Raw genomic sequence first — 21,297 nt, 5'->3', positions numbered from 1 at the left:
AGCGTATAGCCAGAAATTGTTCAAAGAACTGCAGAATACCGAAAATTTAAGAAGAGATCGAATTGAAATTAATAATTTATTCCAAACCAAGGAAAGGTCTGATTAGAACAAAAGGTGTTTTTAAACAATGCGGGAGGTCATGTGCCAATGTTTTATCTACGTCACTTAGCTTAAGCTTTTGAGTGTAGAGAGCACGCGCTGCAGTCACGAAATTCATTGGAATCTGAAAACCTCGTGCCGAAAAAGAAACTATTTCTTCTGACGTTCGAGAGCACATCCGTCTCAAAATTCCCCATTAAACCTCAATTACCCTGAATTATTTAATTTTTGAATCATTCCCCTTTTCCTTTAACTTAATTTTTACACTCCTCTAAAAAATTTATTATAAACTATAATGTTTAAAATATACCTTTTTTAAATTTTTGTTTAAGCTACTATATTATATCCAATTCATTGTTAACAATTATGTTTTTTTCTCTCCTCACAATGGCCCGATATAAGCTACATCTAGCTTAGCAGCTGTGTATTCTTACTAAATAAATAAATAAACCCACATGCAAGTATAACTCTTTAATTACTGGCGTGACTCTAATAAGAAGATTTAATAATTCTAATTTTTAATTGTTTTATAATAAATAAACACCTTTTCGATATCGTCAATGAACTAAAACCATATAACAATTTTGCGGTTATATTGAGAAATATTGTTTTAAATTTGTAAAAGATCTGAGTTTGGGATAGTTTAGGCACTTGCATGATAGAAAATTGATATCTTTCCGAATATTTGTGATAACAGACTAGTGTTTCCAAATATCATTATTCTTCGTTAATTTAATAATATTTTTAAGGCACAAAAAATTCAAGTAACTTGATTTTTGTTTTCAGGCGGTAAATGAAATCAACTACTTCTCTGTTAAATTTCGCAGGAAGGTGTAACGCTCATTTTTAAAAGTGTTATTTAAAGATTAGTGTTATTTAAATATTATTGCTTTTAAAATATTTCCTATTTAGATTAGTGTTATTTAAAAATTATGACATTTAGTTTTTAAGTCCCTTTTATATTTTTCAATTTCTTACGGGTGTCCAAGTCGTAAAAGGGTATCGTTAGTATTTTTCTTGTAAAATGTATTATTGTTGTCCGTGTAAAATATCGTATCCCCTCTACATGTGGCTCTCCCCTAACCAGCGTTCGGTGCTGGGAAAGCGCGCACATCTTGACTCATCCTGAGTGACGGAAGAGACAGAGACCGGACAGAGCCAGAGAGCGGACAGAGCCAGAGAGCGGACAGAGCCAGAGAGCGGACAGAGCCAGTGACCGAATCGAGCCAAAGACCGAATCGAGCCAGAGTTCGAATCGAGCCAAAGAGTGGACCGAGTTTAAGAGCGGACAGAGCCAAAGGGTTAAGGAGACCCAAAACGAGCGACATATCGATCGAGGACGAAGTCCAGGAAAAGGAGCTAGCTAGCCACGCCGAATAGCCAGTCTTTGGAAAGTTGGACCACCAGCCAGAAGATTCCAGACCGGTTCATCAATCGGTGAGCGAAAGCCACAGGCTTCAAACTATTGCTATAAAGAGAGAGAGAGCCCGCGTATCCCCCCCCCCGCGTATTTCGTGTTTTTGCATGCTTATTGTTATTATTATTAAGTGTTTAAGTATTTTATTGTTATTTGTATTGTTATTATTATTTTGGTTTATGATATATAAAACCGTTTGGACACCCGTACTCTCGTTATATATTTACCTATATCATACCCCTAGACATTCTTGAACCCGGTTACTTAACGTTAAGGTTGTTTTTCACGAGATTCCTTCTACTTTGCTAACGCTAGGGAAACCAATAGCCACGTTTATACGTCATCCAGAAATTAGCGTTGCAAAGGTAGAACGATTATCCCCAACCGATTTAAAGTAATGATAAGACTTAAGGAATACTCGAACCAATAAGTCTTTTAGAATAAAATTTTATTCAAGTTTAAATATTGAAAGCCTCAATAAAAAATGTCTAGTTTGATGATATTCTAGATGATATTGATGATGGATATCATAACGTATGAAGAATTTACTGCAACAAAATTATATTTGGGATAAGGGTTCTATCGTCTATACGTTTCAAAAAGCATAATTATAAATAGAATCACACAAGGCTAAGCGGTACGTTAGACCTTTTGGGTATAAAGGCATTAAAAGTCGCTTGATGACTTGGGCCTAGGGTGGTGCCTTACGTATAAGCCTAGTGAGTATGAATACGAATATTGCTAAGACAAATTATCTCTTTTTCATCTGAAAACTGTCAAAAGCATTCTTATTTTAAAATATATTATAGGAAACTAAATTAAATTCGAGGAAACTAAATTATTTTAGGTGTATTACTCGAAAGCTCATCGACAGTTGAAGAACCTTTACGTCAACTCAAACTCTCCTCTGTTCACTCATTTTGCTGATACTTTGGCCGGTGCCAGCGTCATTAGATCTCTGAAAGCTACAGACATATTCACCGAGAAAGCATTTTCACTCATTGAGGATAACGAAGCGAAATATTATTCCTGGTCAATGAGTGTGAGGTTAGAAATTTTCATATTTTTTAATTAAACAAAGTGTTATAACGTGTAGTTTATAATATGTTTTATTTATTTTACTTATATAAATTATATTTAACTTTAAGCCTGTTCTGTGTTTTTATTATATATATTCTTGGTTCGTTGAACAATTTTAATATCTTTTTTGGCGCTTGAATTCGGAAAACAGTAGAATAAAGTATATTATACCAGTAAACACAAATAAGAAAAGTTTTTCAAGACAATATATCCAGGTTGATATTAGTTAGATGTCATGTTTTTTGAAATCCGGTACATTTTCGAACACTGATTTACTTATTTTAAAGGCTATAATAAAAATGTATTAGTAGTTTTTTTTCCTTAAAGATATTTCTTATTAAAATACGTTAATGTTTAATGATTGCAAAATCCGGAATATCCATATTTACAATTAAATTAATTGGATATCAAGTTACTTTCTCGAAAAAAGCTTAGTTTATTCTTACGTTTGGCCTATATTTTGCACAATCGCTTTTATAAATAATGTATCTTTCTTTTAGAGATAATGATTAATCTGTTTAATAACAACTCCGAAACTACAATAACTTAATTTTCAGATGGATGTCCTTCCGGGCAAATTTGTTACTAATTGTGCTGTTACTCATTGCTTATCTATCGGCAATACTGTCCAAAGATTTCCTCTCACCTGGAATAGTTGGATATATTCTTAACAACTTGAACACGGTTTGTGTTTTTTATTTATCACCTCAGTAAAATGATTCCAATTCTATTTTTACTTGGCGCCTTTAGAAAATTTATTTAACTAATTAGATGGAAAAGTATTAAACACATTTATGAACATGACCACATAGAAAATGCCTAAGTATATGAAATACATTTTGGAACTTCACTCGAGCTTAATAAAATAAAATTATTTTTCGATGGAACCTATTACACCTACGCAGGAAAATCTTTAGTTCAGACGTACCAATTACAGATATTATCAAAACTTGAGAAATAAAAATAGTAAATTAAGAAATAAGAAAAAAATGAATATTAATCCAAGTAATATTTTCCAAAGTTATATTTATGTTAAATAGGACTGAATGTCCGAACTTTATAAAAAAAAATCTGACTGGTCTAAATTGTTCTGACATTTTCCGTGTATAATTCACTAGAATAAACTATTTCTTTGGTTAACATGATATTAAATTTATTTTAAATAATACGCATTGTAACCTGGCCACCTGAATTAATGGCTTCAAAAGTCGCTTGAAGGTGGTGCCTTGGGTATTAGCCTAGTTGATTATCATTATTTAAATTTCAAATTTAAAAACTACGCCATCACGATAGCCATTGGGGTTCTTAATTTTGGGCCCTTGATAAGACAAATATGAACGATATGTCCATTTATGGGTGATACTCATTAGGGCCCTCGGGGTCCCTTACATTTGGGAAATTGATTTCTTGGAAACCACATAACTAAGTTCTGGAGGGAATCGCAAAACCTCCAGCACTTCTCCCTCCACCCCTCTTCCCTCCAGTCATAGTGGCACTCTTTTTCCCTTCGCCTGAAGACTATCACTCCAGCCTTTTTCCCTCCGTCCCTCCACCCTCCAATCGTAGTGGTATTGTTTTTCCCTTCATCCCTCCGGAGTAATCGTTCACTCCTCTAATAAATCCCTTGTCACTCTGTAAAATTGGAGGTATTTCTCAGGCTCTCCTAACTTTTGGAAGTTCTCTGGAGTTGCGGAGTTTTTAGGCGTTCCCTCTGGAACTCCGATCTATGGTTTGTAGCCGTTTGACAAATGTTTCAGTAGCCAGTTCTGAAAAAGATGTACGAAATAGATTTAAACTTGCAAAAATAATAATATGACGATTATAATGAAATATTACGTTTTTATTAAATATACAAATCAAAATTAAATATACTAATCAAAATTAAATATACTAATCAAAATTAAATATACTAATCAAAATTAAATATTCTAATCAAAATTAAATATACTAATCAAAATTAAATATACTAATCAAAATTAAATATACTAATCAAAATTAAATATACTAATCAAAATTAAATATACTAATCAAAATTAAATATACTAATCAAAATTAAATATACTAATCAAAATTAAATATACTAATCAAAATTAAATATACTAATCAAAATTAAATATACTAATCAAAATTAAATATTCTAATCAAAATTAAATATACTAATCAAAATTAAATATACTAATCAAAATTAAATATACTAATCAAAATTAAATATTCTAATCAAAATTAAATATACTAATCAAAATTAAATATACTAATCAAAATTAAATATACTAATCAAAATTAAATATACTAATCAAAATTAAATATACTAATCAAAATTAAATATACTAATCAAAATTAAATATACTAATCAAAATTAAATATACTAATCAAAATTAAATATACTAATCAAAATTAAATATACTAATCAAAATTAAATATTCTAATCAAAATTAAATATACTAATCAAAATTAAATATACTAATCAAAATTAAATATACTAATCAAAATTAAATATTCTAATCAAAATTAAATATACTAATCAAAATTAAATATTCTAATCAAAATTAAATATACTAATCAAAATTAAATATACTAATCAAAATTAAATATACTAATCAAAATTAAATATACTAATCAAAATTAAATATACTAATCAAAATTAAATATCATACTTAAAATTAAATATCACAATTGATTTTTTTTTCACTGTTTCAATTAAATATCATGATTAGAAATAGATTACACGATCACAATAAAATCTTACGATTATAATTCATTTACACGGTTTAATTTAAATAGCACGATTTTATTTAATTTACACGATTATAATTAAATAACCCGATTTAATTTAATTTACACGATTATATTTAAATAACAAATTATATTTATATAACAGATTATAATTAAATAACACGATTTAATTTAATTTACACGATTATATTTAAATAACAAATTATATTTATATAACAGATTATAATTAAATAACACGATTTAATTGAATTTACACGATTATATTTAAATAACAAATTATATTTATATAACAGATTATAATTAAATAACACGATTTAATTTAATTTACACGATTATATTTAAATAACAAATTATATTTATATAACAGATTATAATTAAATAACCCGATTTAATTTAATTTACACGATTATATTTAAATAACAAATTATATTTATATAACAGATTATAATTAAATAACACGATTTAATTTAATTTACACGATTATATTTAAATAACAAATTATATTTATATAACAGATTATAATTAAATAACACGATTTAATTTAATTTACACGATTATATTTAAATAACAAATTATATTTATATAACAGATTATAATTAAATAACATATTATAATTAAATGACATATTATAATTAAATGACATATTTTAATTTAATAACACGATTGAAATATAATTACATGATTATTAATTAAATTACACGATTATAATTAAATAACACGATTATAATTAAATAACATGATTATAATTAAATAACACGATTAAAAATAAATAACACGATTATAATTAAATAACACGATTATAATTAAATAACACGATTATAATTAAATAACACGATTTTAAATAATATAACGATTATTATTAAGTACCTGATTATAATTTTATATCATATTATAATTAAATAACACGATTATAATTTAAGATCACGATTAAAATTTTATATCATATTATAATTAAATAACACGATTATAATTTAAGATCACGATTAAAATTAAATAACATGGTTATAATACAATAACACGATTATTATTAAATAACACGATTATTATTAAATAACCCGTTTATAATTAAATAACACAATTGTAATTAAAGTTATTTTTTATAATCTTTCATCGTTTATTTTTCTAACTTTTGCAGATTGCACCTTTGGTGTGGCGCATATTACTTTACGGAACATATGTTGAGGCTTCTTTGGTGAGTCTGGAGAGGATATTTGAATATTTCAAATTAAATCCTGAAGTGAGTAAAATTTTTATAGGCACAATTTTCATTTTCGTAAAATTATAATCCAAGGTTATTAAGCTATTTTGTGCACCTTTACTAAAACGAATGCTATATGAATATCTAAGTGAGTGAATTATTTGCAATTAACTTGATGCTATGTTTTTATTGTACGGTTTACATATTTATTACATATTTCAATTTACAAATTTATCACGATTATTTTAACTTCCAAAAAAGTTCATAATGAAAATCCGGCACTGCAAAAATATCTGCAAATTAAGTAGTTTCTGAAATCCGCTGTAAATTAAGCTATGCGGCTAAAATATTTTTCAAATGTGAAAAATGGTTTAGTTAAGAAGAGAGCCGAAGTCAATCATTTAATGAAGTAGGCCATGTCAACTAATGTTTAAAAAAAAGTTTAACATATAAAACTCGGAGGTTTTGTTTAATTTAATTATAAGAAAAATTCACTCTCCAAAAAAGAGATTTGCTTCAAGGCAAAACTTTATTGGTGCCCGTACTTAGAAAAAATTTAACAATTCGCAATTTTGATGGGCCCTAAAATATTTGATCAACTTGTGACGAACAGGATTGACAAATTAGACTTCACGATGGCTTAGACACCTGCGACGTTAGGTGTTTAATTTGGTCTAGAACACTTTAGAGGATTTGATTATATTTTAGCTCCTAACAAATAAGATGATGTCTAGGGCCCGGAACGATGCTATGTACTTTGAATGGCCCTTTCCTAGGTTCATTTGTTTTCAGGGACCCTAAGAAAATTATATGCCATGTCTAGAGTCCGGGATTAAATAAGATGCCTAGTATTCGTATTGGTGCTAGATAATGAATCGAAATTTTAACTACACCGAATGAAGACAAGGGTCTGTAATCATGCCAAATTCAGACGAGGGTTTGCAAATTGTTAGTTTACAAAAGTAACCAACTGATTGAAAATAACAATTGTTGTCTCTTTATCATTTATTTTCATTCCATAAAATTAATACAGACTAGATAATTTTTTAAATCGTAAATTTTCTTCTATATTGTTTTGAATTATAAAAAGGAGGTCATCGTCTTCAATAAATTAATCGACTTTTATCCAGATTAAGGGCAATGCTGTTTAATTAATCCGCATTATTCGCCTCTTAATTAAAAAAAGGTACAAAGTGTTTCATCTTTGGTTAAGGTAACCGAGCTCTTGAATAAAATAAAATACATTTATTTTTATAATTAATGCGAAAACTATTTAGGGTATTCTATTTCGAATTGGTTTCACTTGAAAAATTTGTATGTTAGAAAAGAAGAAGTTAAGTACTCAACAAAGAATTAGTCTTGTGCACAAGCGTCACGAAGTGTATAAATGCCTGTTTCATTTCATGAACGTGTTTCTCCCAAACAGGCAGATTGGAATAAACCAGAAGCGCATCTACCGAAGCAGTGGCCTGAGGAAGGTCAAATTATATTTTGGAATTATTCAACTCGCTACCGGGAAGGATTGGACCTGGTTTTAAATAACATATCTTTCGTTGTTAATAAAATGGAAAAAGTAAGTAATAAGGTGGTTTTCAAAATATGATTAACAATTAAGATTCATGGTCTACAGAAACATTAAAAGCCGGAAATGTTGGAATTAATTTTTATTTGAAACAAAAACTTTACATTTTCCGTCAACCTTCTAAAACCATTAAAAATAATTGTCTTTGGTTCATTATTTAAGTAGTTCATTATAATAACCAAACACAACTATAAATATACAATAATAGTTAACCCAAAATGATATTGAAATATAAATGGTTTATTTTGTTATATAATTTCGCATTTGTGTTTACATTGTTGTGGCATTTTTTATATAAATTACAAAGATAGTAACCATTTTCAAGAAAGTCAAAGTAATTTCTATATAATATATTAGGTTGGTGTGGTAGGAAGAACAGGCGCTGGAAAATCTTCTTTGGCCTTGGCTCTGTTTCGGATGATTGAGCCAGCAAACGGAGAAATCATTATCGACGGACAAGACATCAGCAAACTGGGTCTACACGATCTGAGATCCAGAATCACCATCATTCCGCAGGATCCTGTTCTCTACTCCGGAACCCTCAGATTCAACTTGGACCCTTTCCACTTAAACAGTGACGACGAACTCTGGACAGCTCTAGAATTAGCTCATTTAAAAACTCTCGTGAAGACGTACAAAAATGGCTTAAATCACGAAATGATGGAAGGTGGACAGAATTTAAGGTCAGATTTTATTAGAATTATAAATTTTGTGAATACCGATTTCAATACGGGTCTGCAGTTTGGGAATCCTTAAAAAAAAGGATATTATAGCGTTGGAACTCATTCAGCGAAATTTCACCAGTTCTTACCAGAAATCTTTTTGATATTCCGCGTGGCAAACGACTTAAATATCTTCATCTTTAGCCGCATACTATTTCATAGTAATCTTTTGACGCTTATAAAATTCTTCAAGACAGCGACGTACAATTAAGCGATTATATGAACTAATGTACTCGGCAGACATACTAACTGAAGTTCACTGGATGATTCGCCTTTAAAAACTCATTTTTTTACACACAATCTCTAAATGTTCATAGGGATTGTAGTGTATTATGTTCATATACAGTGTAGTCCGCCGCCGCCGCCGTTAGTTCGATTAGACGATTACTATCGAACCGTTTGCAATAGAAAATCAAACGATACGTCGGTCGATTAGACTTAGAAAACCCAATTATTTTTTAATCGGGTGCTAAGAAATTGGTCATTTGCCCAATAATACAAGTATTATCCTCCTTGGTGAGATGGAGATAATTTTTTTTACGCTGACTGTAGCGCCATCTTACCACGGGATGAAATCGTCTTGGACCCGAAAGCTAGCAAATTGTTTTTTTAATTTTAAGTATCAACGGCGTCTTTTATTATTAATTTTATCATTAATCCCATTATTAATAGTTTTACTGTAGACGTTTGCCTTTTTATTACTTTCGATTTTGCTCAAAAGATGGCGGCATTTGAGGAAGAACTACATAGAAACGAAACCTTGCTTTTTACGGTTCTTGATATTTTACGAAGTTAACTTTACAAGAACTGCTTACGTGTATATCTGATCTCAATTTTCACGCTTCTGCAGTTGTATACTGAATGTTTATGGAAAGACTGGGCGTGTGGACTCCACTTATGCATAATCTGCTCGAATAAACGAAAACATAACTATGCCTGTGGTTTCATAAGATAGTGGCTTAAGTATGAGATAATTTTAATAAATAATATAAAACTGTTGTGAGTTTCAGCTTTTGCCTTAAGTATAAATATTTTCCTACGAGGACAATTTCACTAAATGGCCCGTTTTGCTTGATGTACAACCAGTGGCGCATCCAGACTTATGTTCGCCCGGGGCGGAACATCGAATTTGCGCCCCCTCCCACAAGGAATTAAATTCATTTGAATCAAGACCTTCAAATAAAATAAAAATTTATTTCGACAATATTTTAAGTTTGCGAGATTTTTCAGCGGCAAAGCGGTCAATAACTTGATCAAAATCAATTTTTGACGAACCCTCTTTTTCTATCGATAGTATGGCTAAGTTTGATAATATAGTTTGACCCATTGTAGAACGTAAATATGATTTAATTAGTTTGAGCTTTGAAATACTCCGTTCGCAACTGGCTACAGAACTGTTAAAAATATTCTAAGGACGACAACTATGATGGTAAAACTTTCAACTAAGCGCCACTTAACAATGAAATTTAAAAGGTCCAAAACGCCCCACCCTCTAATTTCATTTTCCAGTTCTGGTTTAGCCCTCGGAAACGTTCCAAGCGGTCTTCGTAATCGTTTAATTTCTTCCAGCATTTCAGTTGCGTTGAGCTCTGGGTAAATAGAGGACACATTGGCTATTTGATCGCGAATATACTGATCTTCGTTGATACTAAGCAGAACAGAAACTCGCAAAAATCCAAATCGTTTGTTGTTTTCTTTTAACTGTTGTGTCCGTCTTTCGATGTCGGAATGAAGTTTGTCAATTGCTTCCAGTTATGCTCGCTAAATTTCTTCAAGCAACGTAAGACCTGTGTCTCTCGCATTTTCCCCAGGCATTTGTTTCCTTCGGCGAATTCGTCTCTCCCACGATATGTTATTGACACGGCAACTTGATTGAGCCATTTCCTAGGCGTCTTTCGTCAAAGTGTCACGGTTTCTGACAATCAAATTCGCCAAACTGTCCATTTTTTTGATGACACATATCCAAGGCTAGGCCTGGCTTTTGCAAATACAATTGAGCATCATTGATATCATTTAATATAGGGCTCCATAAGTACAAGTTTGCAAAGAAAGAGTTATTAAAAAAACTTGCAATGATGCACCCGGCGTCGTTTCTGGTATCCGTCGTTTCCTTAGAACCATCTCTATTAACTTCTAATGTGTCGATAATATCGTCAATGTAATTAGAAAGCGCATGAACTGCATCGTGTCTGGAGCTCCACCGAGTTTCTGCTACTCTTTTGACTCGAACAGGAATACGAGAGGTAAGTACGTCCCATCTATGAGTTGATTTTGAAAAAAACGTGTATATCCTTTCAAGTGTACCGAAGAATTTGCCGATGTACTAGCGGCATGTACGCCAGCTAAATTCAGAGAATGATTGTTGCATGGGATGAAAAAGGCTCTAGGATTTATTTGTGTTATACGCTTTGGTACACCACTAATATGTCCTTCCATTGTTGCTGCATTGTCATACCCTTGACCATAACAATTCTGGACATCGAGACCATCTGCGAGCAGTTTCGTGCAAATCTGTTTCGTCATTTCTTCAGCAGTTTTCCCATCTAATGGAAAGAAATCAATGAACGACTCTAAAACAGCTACTTTATCATCATCAATATCTACATATCTGGTCGATATGTGATGAATCTGGGGTGCTATCAAATATAATAGAAAAGTACTTCGCTTTTTTTATTTTTTTCCAGTAGAGCAAAACGCACCTGATTCCCCAATAAACCAATGAACTCATTTTGAATTATTGGCGAGAGATATGAGACTCTTTGTCTTTCAGGGTGTGTTTCTGTAAGCCTATTCATATAAAAAGACGTCACAGAATCATACTTTGAAAGCATTTTCATCAATTGTAGGAAATTTCCAGACTTGGTGTCTTTAGGGTCCATTGATTCTCTATGACCCCGAAGAGCTAAATTTTGTTGAGCCAAAAAGAGCACAGAATCTAGAATTATCTTTAAGATATCTCACCACCGTTCGTATACTTTACGGCGTTCGATTTGTAACGCAGAATCAATAGTCGTTTGCGTTTGAAGTCTCATATCTAATTCCTTCCATTCCATAAAAGACTACATGACCGAGACCATTTTCATGTTGTTCTACTTTTGGGTTTAGCTTTTGCCAGTCAGTGAAACCCATTGCCTTCCCAAAAGCACTTTTATCGTTGTGGAATATACGGCAGGGAAAACAAAATGCTGCGTTTTTAACGGGGGAAAACACTAGCCATGATCGTTCAACCTTTTCGTTGTTTTTGAATATTTTGTAAAACGAATCGTTAGAAAATGATCTGTTATGGCTATCTTTTAAGAATGGCCCATTGCTATTCCGAACAGCCGAAGGTCCTCTTTCAATTAGTTGATTTCTTAAGCTGGCTTTAATTACATCTGGTCAATAACCCACATCAATGAAATAATTTGGAAGAGATAAAGAAAAATTATCATCAACGTTAACGAGACACGGTTTTATTTCATCTTCTAACTGTTCCAGGGTTGATACCTGAGCCTGGGAATTTTCAGTTTCCAAAATACTGCTCCCCGATATATCTTCGTCTACTGAAGCCTGTGTAGCTATTGTAATTTCACTGGAACTTTCCCCAGGCTTACCGACCTTCAATGATTCGGAATTCGTCACAGTTCGGACAAATTTCGCCATACTCCCCGCCATAGCTCGCAAGCTTTCAATTTCTTTTACTCGCCTTTTTCTGCTTTGTGCTCCACTTTCTTTCGACATGTTGGCAATGTTATTGAATAAAAATATTTTTAATAACTAGTAGCACTTTCTACGTTGCGAGCTACGTTGTTTGGTATTTATACAACCGTGAAGAACAAATGGTTGAACTGTCTTGAACAATATAAAGCAAAGTATAACTGTCTAAAGAACCGCAGCTGTATACGATGAAAGGTTTATGCTTCGTTCCAAATGTTACTTAATGATTTAATTAATCTTCAATGGTGGTATGAAATTGAGGGAAATGAATTTGCCTAGTAGCCTAGCAGGGACTAAAGAAGTTATACGGCACAGCCTGGAAACAAAACAAAACGCTATTTACCTACCAGATTTAGAATTGTCAATTCGTCATGTACCCTGCTTTATCTAATATAAATCATCATATCGAGATACAGTGGGACCAAATAAACTTCTGTTATTGTTAGACATGAGTATACATGGAAGTCTGAAAGGTGTCATTCAAATAGAAATCTCGATCTAATACAGATATTATTTCATTTATTTGAATATGGAAAATAATAGTAAACCTTATTTTTCTGTAATACAAGGGATATAAGTATAATGATAATCTGCGCCCCCTTGAAAATATTCGCCCGGGGCCCTCGCCCCTCCCCCGGTAGATACGCCACTGTGTACAACGCTACACTATTCATACCTTGTTCATTCAGGGAACGAGTGCAAAAATGCCCGTAGACTAGCAAGCTCACGTGGTTTTTCTTTTCGATTTTGACAGGTTGGGAAAGATTAAAATAGTTTTATATAGTTTCACATATTACACAAAATTTATTTTGCATTTTATTTACATAATTATACTTATCTATTTAATTATTTTAATGCTTAGTTTCGTCCAGCAACCACAATGTACAGGCTACGCAAAGTTGGTTTTGCGAACTTAATATTAATATTCCAATTTTTATCAATTTCAATTTTATTATAATTATAATTTTATTTATAATACAAAGTTTTAACCCAACACTCATCAATTTATTTAATCTTACTTTTAAGAAAAATATAAAAATATAATTTGTCTCTAGAGGCTTAGTTGGTGTGGCTTTGCCGAAAGTCGTCTATAGTCCTTGATGATATACAGTTGTTTTAAATTTTCTATTATAAAAATCATGATAAACTCTTCTGTCTCTCATTTAATTAAATCGTTTGTCATAACGTCATTAAATTATATTTACTGGTTTGATTGATTGTTTTAGCTATTTTGGGAACAACGAAATAGTAATTATTAATAAGGATAGCTTTATTTAATTGTTTAGCGTTGGCCAGCGTCAACTGGTCTGTTTGGCAAGAGCGCTTATCAGGAAGACGAAGATTTTGGTGATGGATGAAGCGACGGCTTCTGTGGACATGGAAACGGACGATCTCATTCAAGCCACAATTCGGGAACAATTTAAATCTTGCACAATAATCACCATTGCGCATAGAATAAATACTATAATGGATTACGACAGGTAAAAATACACGCAATTGACTAATTATTATGTTCTTCAAAAATAATAAAAACGAAGACTGACACTAAATATCAAGACACACAATCTCTAACATCACTTAGACATCTTACTGCGCGGCACTTTGAGCGAGGCTCAACAATTAGCAAAACAAACGTTTCATAACAACGACTTGCCTATTGGCCTATAAAAATAAATTAAAATTATCATATCGCCAAACCAACTTCCAAACAAATAAGATTCATTTCATCAGCTTTGTTACTACGTTAGGCACTACACTAGGCCAAAGTCACTGAGCAACATTTATGGTGGGGTAAACTAAATGCTGATATTGGTTCGCGAAAGGCACGCCGTGGTCAAGCTTCTCAGGTCAAAGCACGGCCCTAGCCAATGTTTCTGGTGCTGGCCATACTGATACCAGGGCGAAGGTTCTCCGGCGGTTTGAGGAACCCACTTTGTAATAATATTCTGTATTTCCAAAACCTGCAGTTCAGCCGAATTTTGAAATTTTCCAACGTAAATAATTTTCTGGAATAACTTGGAGACATTCGTTAAAAAGTTAATTACCACAATGCGTCATCTGGCCAAGTGCTATTTACGCCGAAAGGGCTGATTTCATTTTTGAGGTGTTTCAGATATTAAGTTTATCGAAATTTTTGATTTTAATTTGTGATTTTTCAGAGAAAAAGTAAAATTTTTTAACATGTCTTTTCCAAGTTGAAGTAATTTTATAATCGATGAAATTAAAAATATAAGGTTTGAATTGGATAGAAGTGATATATTTGAAAAACGATCAGGCATGATTCGAGAAATAATTATTTAAAATATCATTTTTAGATTTTTAGACCATGGGCTCCATTACCTGGAAAATTACCCATTGACACAAATTAATCAGATGAACTGCAAAAGACATCGACCAGGTTTTAAAACTAAACACGTTTAAGAAATTTTCAAAATTATTAAAGGAAAAGTTCAGGTTGGGTAAGATTTGGATTTATTTGAAAGAACATGTTTAAATAAAATCAAAAATATCAGTCGTAAAATTGTATCTTTTTTTAATGACGAGAAATTAATTTTTAAACGAGCCAAATTTACCCGCCAAGTGATCTGCCATTTTGTTTCGCGGTGACGTTTTAGGACTGTTAATTGCGCTAGCTTGCTCCGCGTGCGGTCTGCGGAGGGAAGGCGAAAGAAAATGACAGCTCGCTTGGCGGGTAAATTTCGCTCGTTTAAAAATTAATTTCTCGTCATTAAAAAAAGATACAATTTTACGACTGATATTTTTGAGTATATTTAAACATGATCTTTCAAATAGACCCAAGTTTTACCCAACCTGGACTTTTCCTTTAATTTAAAAAAAGTGAGGGAAGTTCACACGCGCACTCCGTGAATCGTAGGCCAATATCAATTCAAATTACAAAACCTTATCAGAGGGTAATTATGATATAACATCTGATTATTTTACTTTTAGAAATTCGTTTTATAGTTGAATAAAATATTCATTTATTTTCAGGGTGTTGGTTCTCTCTCAAGGGAAAATCGTAGAATTTGGCGCTCCTCATGATCTTAAAAGAGATAGCAAGTCGTGGTTTTCTGCACTATCTAAATATGCCGAACTTCAAAGCTATAGCTAAATGGGAAAGTCTATAAAACTGTAACATTCTGTCAAAAATAATTTCAATTTCAATAGGTATAGCGAAATGGTTAATAATTGGGTGTTTTAGATTATGTTATTTTTCTGATTAAACAAATTATCGAAAATCGTGTAGGATGCTTATGTATGCATTTTAAAGCCAATTAAAATTATTTGTATGGTCAAGAACGTATATATATGTATACAAAAGGCATCGCTTGGGCCATGATTTAATCGGTTTCAGATTAACTCTGCCCTAAAATCCGCGTGCAGAGCGCGCTTGAGCTAGAAACGGTTTTAACCTTTAGCGCGCGCCGCACGCGGTAAGTTGGGCGGATTTATTCTGTAACCGATTGCATCATGGCACCAGGTGCCAATTTGATCGTTCAACGTTCTTATCCATATATACGTTCTTGGTATGGTTTATTTTATTCTTAATATTATATAATTTGTTTTTCAAAAATATGAAAGATATAGCGATATATTCCTTTGAATATAAGCTCGTTTTGCGTGAGAAACATAAGGCCACTGTGGTTATGAAATGCATTCGAAATTCTTTAGGAAGATTTTATTCACTAAAAAACATTCGGTAAAAATGGCAGGTCCTTTAAACAAAAAGGTCACGTCCTATATTACTCTAGGCCATAAAAGTCTTGAAATCAAATAACGGGCAAGATCTGTAATTATATTCCCATAAACGTCATAAACTAGACTTATTTGTCGACAAGTGATGTGCTCTGAAGTAATATGCTTGACCTTGTGTGTCCTAAGTGTTTTACTGAGTTAATATACATGTAGAGAATGGCTAATATTAGAATCGCATTGTATCAAATATATTGTTTAGATCGAAACATATTATCTACTCCGTTTAAATTTACTCTTTTACCTTAAAAGCATAATTAAATAAGCAAACAAGTTGTTGACTTCAGTTATTACGTCACTGCAGTCAACAACTTGTCTGCTTTAAGTAATTTGCCAGTATCAATAGTCGCACCGCCACCTATCGATAATGTACAGAAATGTTCGAGTACGGACAGCGTCAGTAATTTTATCGAGTGTTTTTAATTTGTCTAGGTTGGCCAAGGTGATACTTTGAGCGAGACAAGAATTAAACACGTGCCAACGTTAATGTCACTGCCAAGTTATGTTGACTCTGTTTATTGAAACTCTCTTACTATGCTTTTAAGGTAAACGAGTAAATTTAAACAGAGTATATAATATATTTCGATCTAAATCTATAAATAAAATAAACAAGCCGGGCCACGTTTTGCGAGAACGAAAGAAAACTTTACAGTCGCGAGGTGATTAGGTAATGCTGCCATCTACATCGTTTTAAGGAACTTATTCTTGATATTTATGTTTGCCTTTCGTCCGCTACATTGTAAATTTTATGATTTTTTTCACTCTTTATACATTCTTAAGAAAACGCTTTATCTTATATTGAGCTTTTTCTTGATGAATTATTTTACTTATTTTGGGTCATTAGAATCGTTACAGCGAAGCTACGAAAACTTGTCTCGGCCATCGAGCCGAAAATACGTGCTAGCGCATGAGCGAGAGATAGCATTTTCAGCCAATAGTGTGTTTCTTTCTTTCCCAGAATGCTTTGCGAACATCCCAAGAACCGTTGAAAATTTTCAAACCAATTTATTTAACGGTGTATTTGATACAATACGATTATAATATAAGCCATTCTCTTTGAAATGCTTTATGGTTGTACAAAGTATTTTAACTCAGTAAAACACTTAGAACACGCAAGGTCTAGCATATTACTTCAGAGCACATCACTTGTCGACAAATATGTCCAGTTTATGACGTTTATGGAATATAATTACAGATCTTGCCCGTTATTTGATTTCACGACTTTTATGGCCTTGAGTAATATAAGACGTGACGTTTTTATTTAAAGGACCTTGCCATTTTTAACCGAATGGTTTTTGTATGGATTTTACGCCTTTTTGTTATAATAATAGAAGTGAACCACACTGCCCACCCTGACACAGGCGAGACACTTCGAACCCACTGCACCTAGTTGTTTCACTTACAATGTTAGAAACCACCTATAAATCAGTAGCATTCGAATGTTTAATCTATTTCCCTAGTATCGGCGATTTAGACCTTGACCGCCCTATGGCGGACAACACCCACCCTAACACTCGCGAGACTATTGTTTTCGAACTCAGCGCCCCTTTTTACCTACAATCCACCTATAAATATGTTGCATACATAGAGTACGTTCAGTTACTCTAAACTGATAAACATCGATGTCGACAAAATCCGGATTGCGAATTGACTGATGTCCATCGTGACGTCAGTCGCAGTTGTACGCAATTTTTTAAACATAGAAGAGCATTATAGCATCAGAAGCTACTGTACGATATTTTCAATCTTGTGATGGCAACGCCTTAGCGACATCTATTGTCTTTTTACTTGTTCGCGTAATGGCAGGAATAAATTTAGCCGGCCCAGAAAATAGACGAAAAAGACGCACCCTCCTACTTGGCTTCAACTTCCTCAGCGCCTCAATGGGCCGCTACCCAGGCGGAGGTTTGGAAGAACAAGAAATACGAAGGTCTTGAGTCACGTTACCTGTTTAAGGCCGTTGTCATGGAATATTCCAACGGTGTGTTTAGGAAGGAATAATCTTAGTTTCAAAAAAATGCAAAGAAATATAGCTGAACCACCGAGCGCAATTTAACGTCTTGGAGCTCTAATGGATGCGCAAAAGTTAAGAGCATGATATCATTGGGTCATGTGCTATTTATCGAAAAACCTACCTTTTGAAAGTTGCCATTTATGATTTTTTTTTGTGTTTAAGTTTATCTGCAAAACAGATAAACGTTTATTTGTGGTTAAAATACAGAAATACTATTTACAATAAAAGAAAACAATGTTTTTTTTTTTCAAACAAATAAAAATATATAGGTATCGAAACGTAAGTTTTTACATGGTTTACATAAAAAACATTTTTCCATTTTTTTCAATGAATAAACCGGTTGCCAAAAAATTGGGATACCACGAAATTTTATATTTTTTGTGGCACTCCCTCTCCATAACCACGATGTTTAACAAACGATTATTAAAATATTCTTTAAGCAATTTCAAGCTATCATCATTAGAATTATTCATTTTTTTATTATAGGTGAAATATATAGACAGCTTACTAATGGCAATTATAATTTTGGATACGTTTGCGGAGTGGTCTGACTTAACATCGTACAACCAATAATTTGTTTTTTCCATTTTAAAATTTTTGCTATAATTACAGATAAAATTATTTACACTATTTAAAAACGCTTGTGTTATATTACAGTTAAAAAACATATGTTTAGTGTCACTGGTAGTACTGTTGCAAAAGGGGCACTCAGAACGTACCCCAAAAATTTTTGAAGCCAGACTAGGTGTAACCACAGTGCTGTATAACAACCGCCATAAAATATTATTTTCGTGTGGAGTAAATGATGTTCTCCAAATTACTCTAGAATCTATATCATACTCTGTTTCACTGTCTATTTCATCTTCGATTATTCTTATCGGTTTGTTTTTGTAATCGCAGGGGGCAGGGTTAAAAAACGTCTGTAACATAAAGTTTTCAATATCTACCACTTGCGTAGACTTATTCTCGCTAACTCTCAACTGTAAAAGCTTTTCAGAGCATTCAGCGACCCCTATATTTTCTTTGCTGAAAAACTCTTTTGGAAAGTTTCGATTTAGTTCGTCTTTGATTTTTTGGGTCTGGGATACCATAGCCCTTTCTGTGGCTGCACTTAATGTTTTTCCCCGAAGGTTAAAACCGAACTCTTGTCTAACTTGGTCGAAGATATCTCCGAAAAAGCGGAAACCCTCCGCTTTCCATTTAGGGTGATAAAGGGTTATTTGCAGGAAGGGACACTTCCAAATTGGGATTAGCAATAAGCTTTTGAAGTTTGTTGGTTTAGACAAAGTTAATTTTAGTGACTTCCAAAGCTTAAACAGAAATTGATAATAACGCGGTAAGTGGTCAACTATTAAATCTACGTTTTCGTACGATAAAATTAATGCTCCTAGGTTCATATTGTTAGTTGAAGTTAAATAGTAGGTTACAAAGCTCAGTTCAACACTATGACCCTGACCTTGAATTAATTTTTTTAACCTATTAAACGCGAACTTCTTCCACTGGGTGTGCAGCGTTTGCAAGCCCAGACCTCCATCGCGGACTGCTAGCGTAGTATTTTTTTCATTACACCAGTGTTTATTCTCTCCCCACCATATAACTTCTAAGCATTTACTTAGCACTTGTTGGGATAACTTAACGGCAGAATATAGTAGAGTTTCGATAAGCTTATATTTCAAACTTGTGCACGACTCTTATACGATAATCTTGGAACTATCGATTTAAAGTTTTCCAGTGATAAAACAGTTTCTTTTGTCGTATTTGCGAGGTGCTTTTCGCAGCAGTTTGTATCGGTTATGAATAAAACGCCTAAAATGTTTATTGATTTGTTACTCCAGGTCAGTCCCATTGGCGAGTCTTTTCGATTTTTCCAAAGTCCGAGCCATAGCCCGCTGCTTTTTTCTAGGTTGAAACTAGCGTTACTGGCCTTTCCATATTTGATACATTCATTTTTAATGATTGGGAAGGCTTGGTCTGACGTCACGAAGTTGCTAGTGTCATCCATGAACGCCATAACTGAGAGCGGCTTCGGTAGGAACGGTAGATTAATCGAAAATTGGCTTTTTTTTTGTCTCATGTGGCATAGAAATGGTTCGATCGAGAGGTTAAATAGGTAGGATGAAAGGGGGTCACCCTGTCTTATACCTTTTAGAATTTTGAACTTGGCGGTTACAACTTTGTTGAATTTTATGCTAGATTCTGCGGAAGCGTAAGTTGCTCTTATAAAATTTATAATGCGAGATCCAAAATTTACATGCTCCAATATTTTTAACAGGTAAGTATGGTTTACTCGGTCGAAAGCTTTCCTTTGGTGGAGTGAAATTATAGCCATTTGATCATTTGTTTTGTTGTAGTGGTGAATTAGATCACGCACTATGGAAATATTGGATCCTATAGTTCGGTCAGGAATACTAGCCGTCTGATCTTCAGTAATAATAGTACCAATGACCTTCCGAATTCTATTGCTCAGTACTTTGGCTATAATTTTGTAGTCCGTGTTTAAAAGGGAGATTGGCCGCCAGTTTCCAAGAATTTTTGGATCTCCCTTTTTGAACAGCAATATTATAGTAGCTATTGAAAACGAACTTGGAATATGGTTTAGATTGATAATAGAGCAGAAGACGCGGAATAAAATTGTGCCGATAATAGGCCAAAAGTGTCGGTAAAATTCATATGTTAGGCCATCACGGCCCGGCGATTTACGTGTTGGTAGTTGTTTTATTACTGCATCGAATTCATTTTTTTAAGATCAGCTTCACACATTAATTTGTCTTCTTTGGTAAAATCTCATGGTATGGATCATTTGGATCAACAGGCTCGTACTTGAATAAATTTTGGTAGTAATCCCTTACTTCCCTTATAACTTCCCGATTTGATTTAGTTTCGTTTCCGTCTTGCTTGGTAACGCAGTTTATTCTATTTATAGCCCTGAAGTTATCTTCTAGAACAAGACGTTCGGATGGATGTTTGGCCGCTAGCGCAAAATCAACTTTCGCCCTGGTAAGT

The 21,297-nt window shown here is 32.9% G+C and overlaps 1 protein-coding gene across 4 annotated transcripts in view; it reads left to right on the top strand.

Annotated features, from left to right (window-relative positions):
• LOC149962220 (multidrug resistance-associated protein 1-like) overlaps positions 1 to 16,042 on the top strand; it is a 244,146-nt gene extending 228,104 nt beyond the window's left edge. For all 4 annotated transcript variants that reach the window (XM_090179141.1, XM_090179128.1, XM_090179132.1 and 1 more), the window contains 3 exons: positions 8,467 to 8,792; positions 13,814 to 14,008; positions 15,519 to 16,042. In XM_090179141.1, the coding sequence (XP_090035267.1) occupies positions 8,467 to 8,792; positions 13,814 to 14,008; positions 15,519 to 15,639 (642 nt within the window). In that variant the 3' untranslated portion in view covers positions 15,640 to 16,042. The remainder of the gene's footprint in view (positions 1 to 8,466; positions 8,793 to 13,813; positions 14,009 to 15,518) is intronic.
• Positions 16,043 to 21,297: the final 5,255 nt, after the last annotated feature.

The sequence above is a fragment of the Leiobunum rupestre genome, chromosome 1, assembly GCF_980474605.1.
Source record: "Leiobunum rupestre chromosome 1, qqLeiRupe1.1.hap1, whole genome shotgun sequence".
NCBI lineage: Eukaryota > Metazoa > Arthropoda > Arachnida > Opiliones > Sclerosomatidae > Leiobunum > Leiobunum rupestre.
Note: the sequence above shows the minus strand (reverse complement) of the source record. Positions and strands in the feature narration are given on the sequence as shown.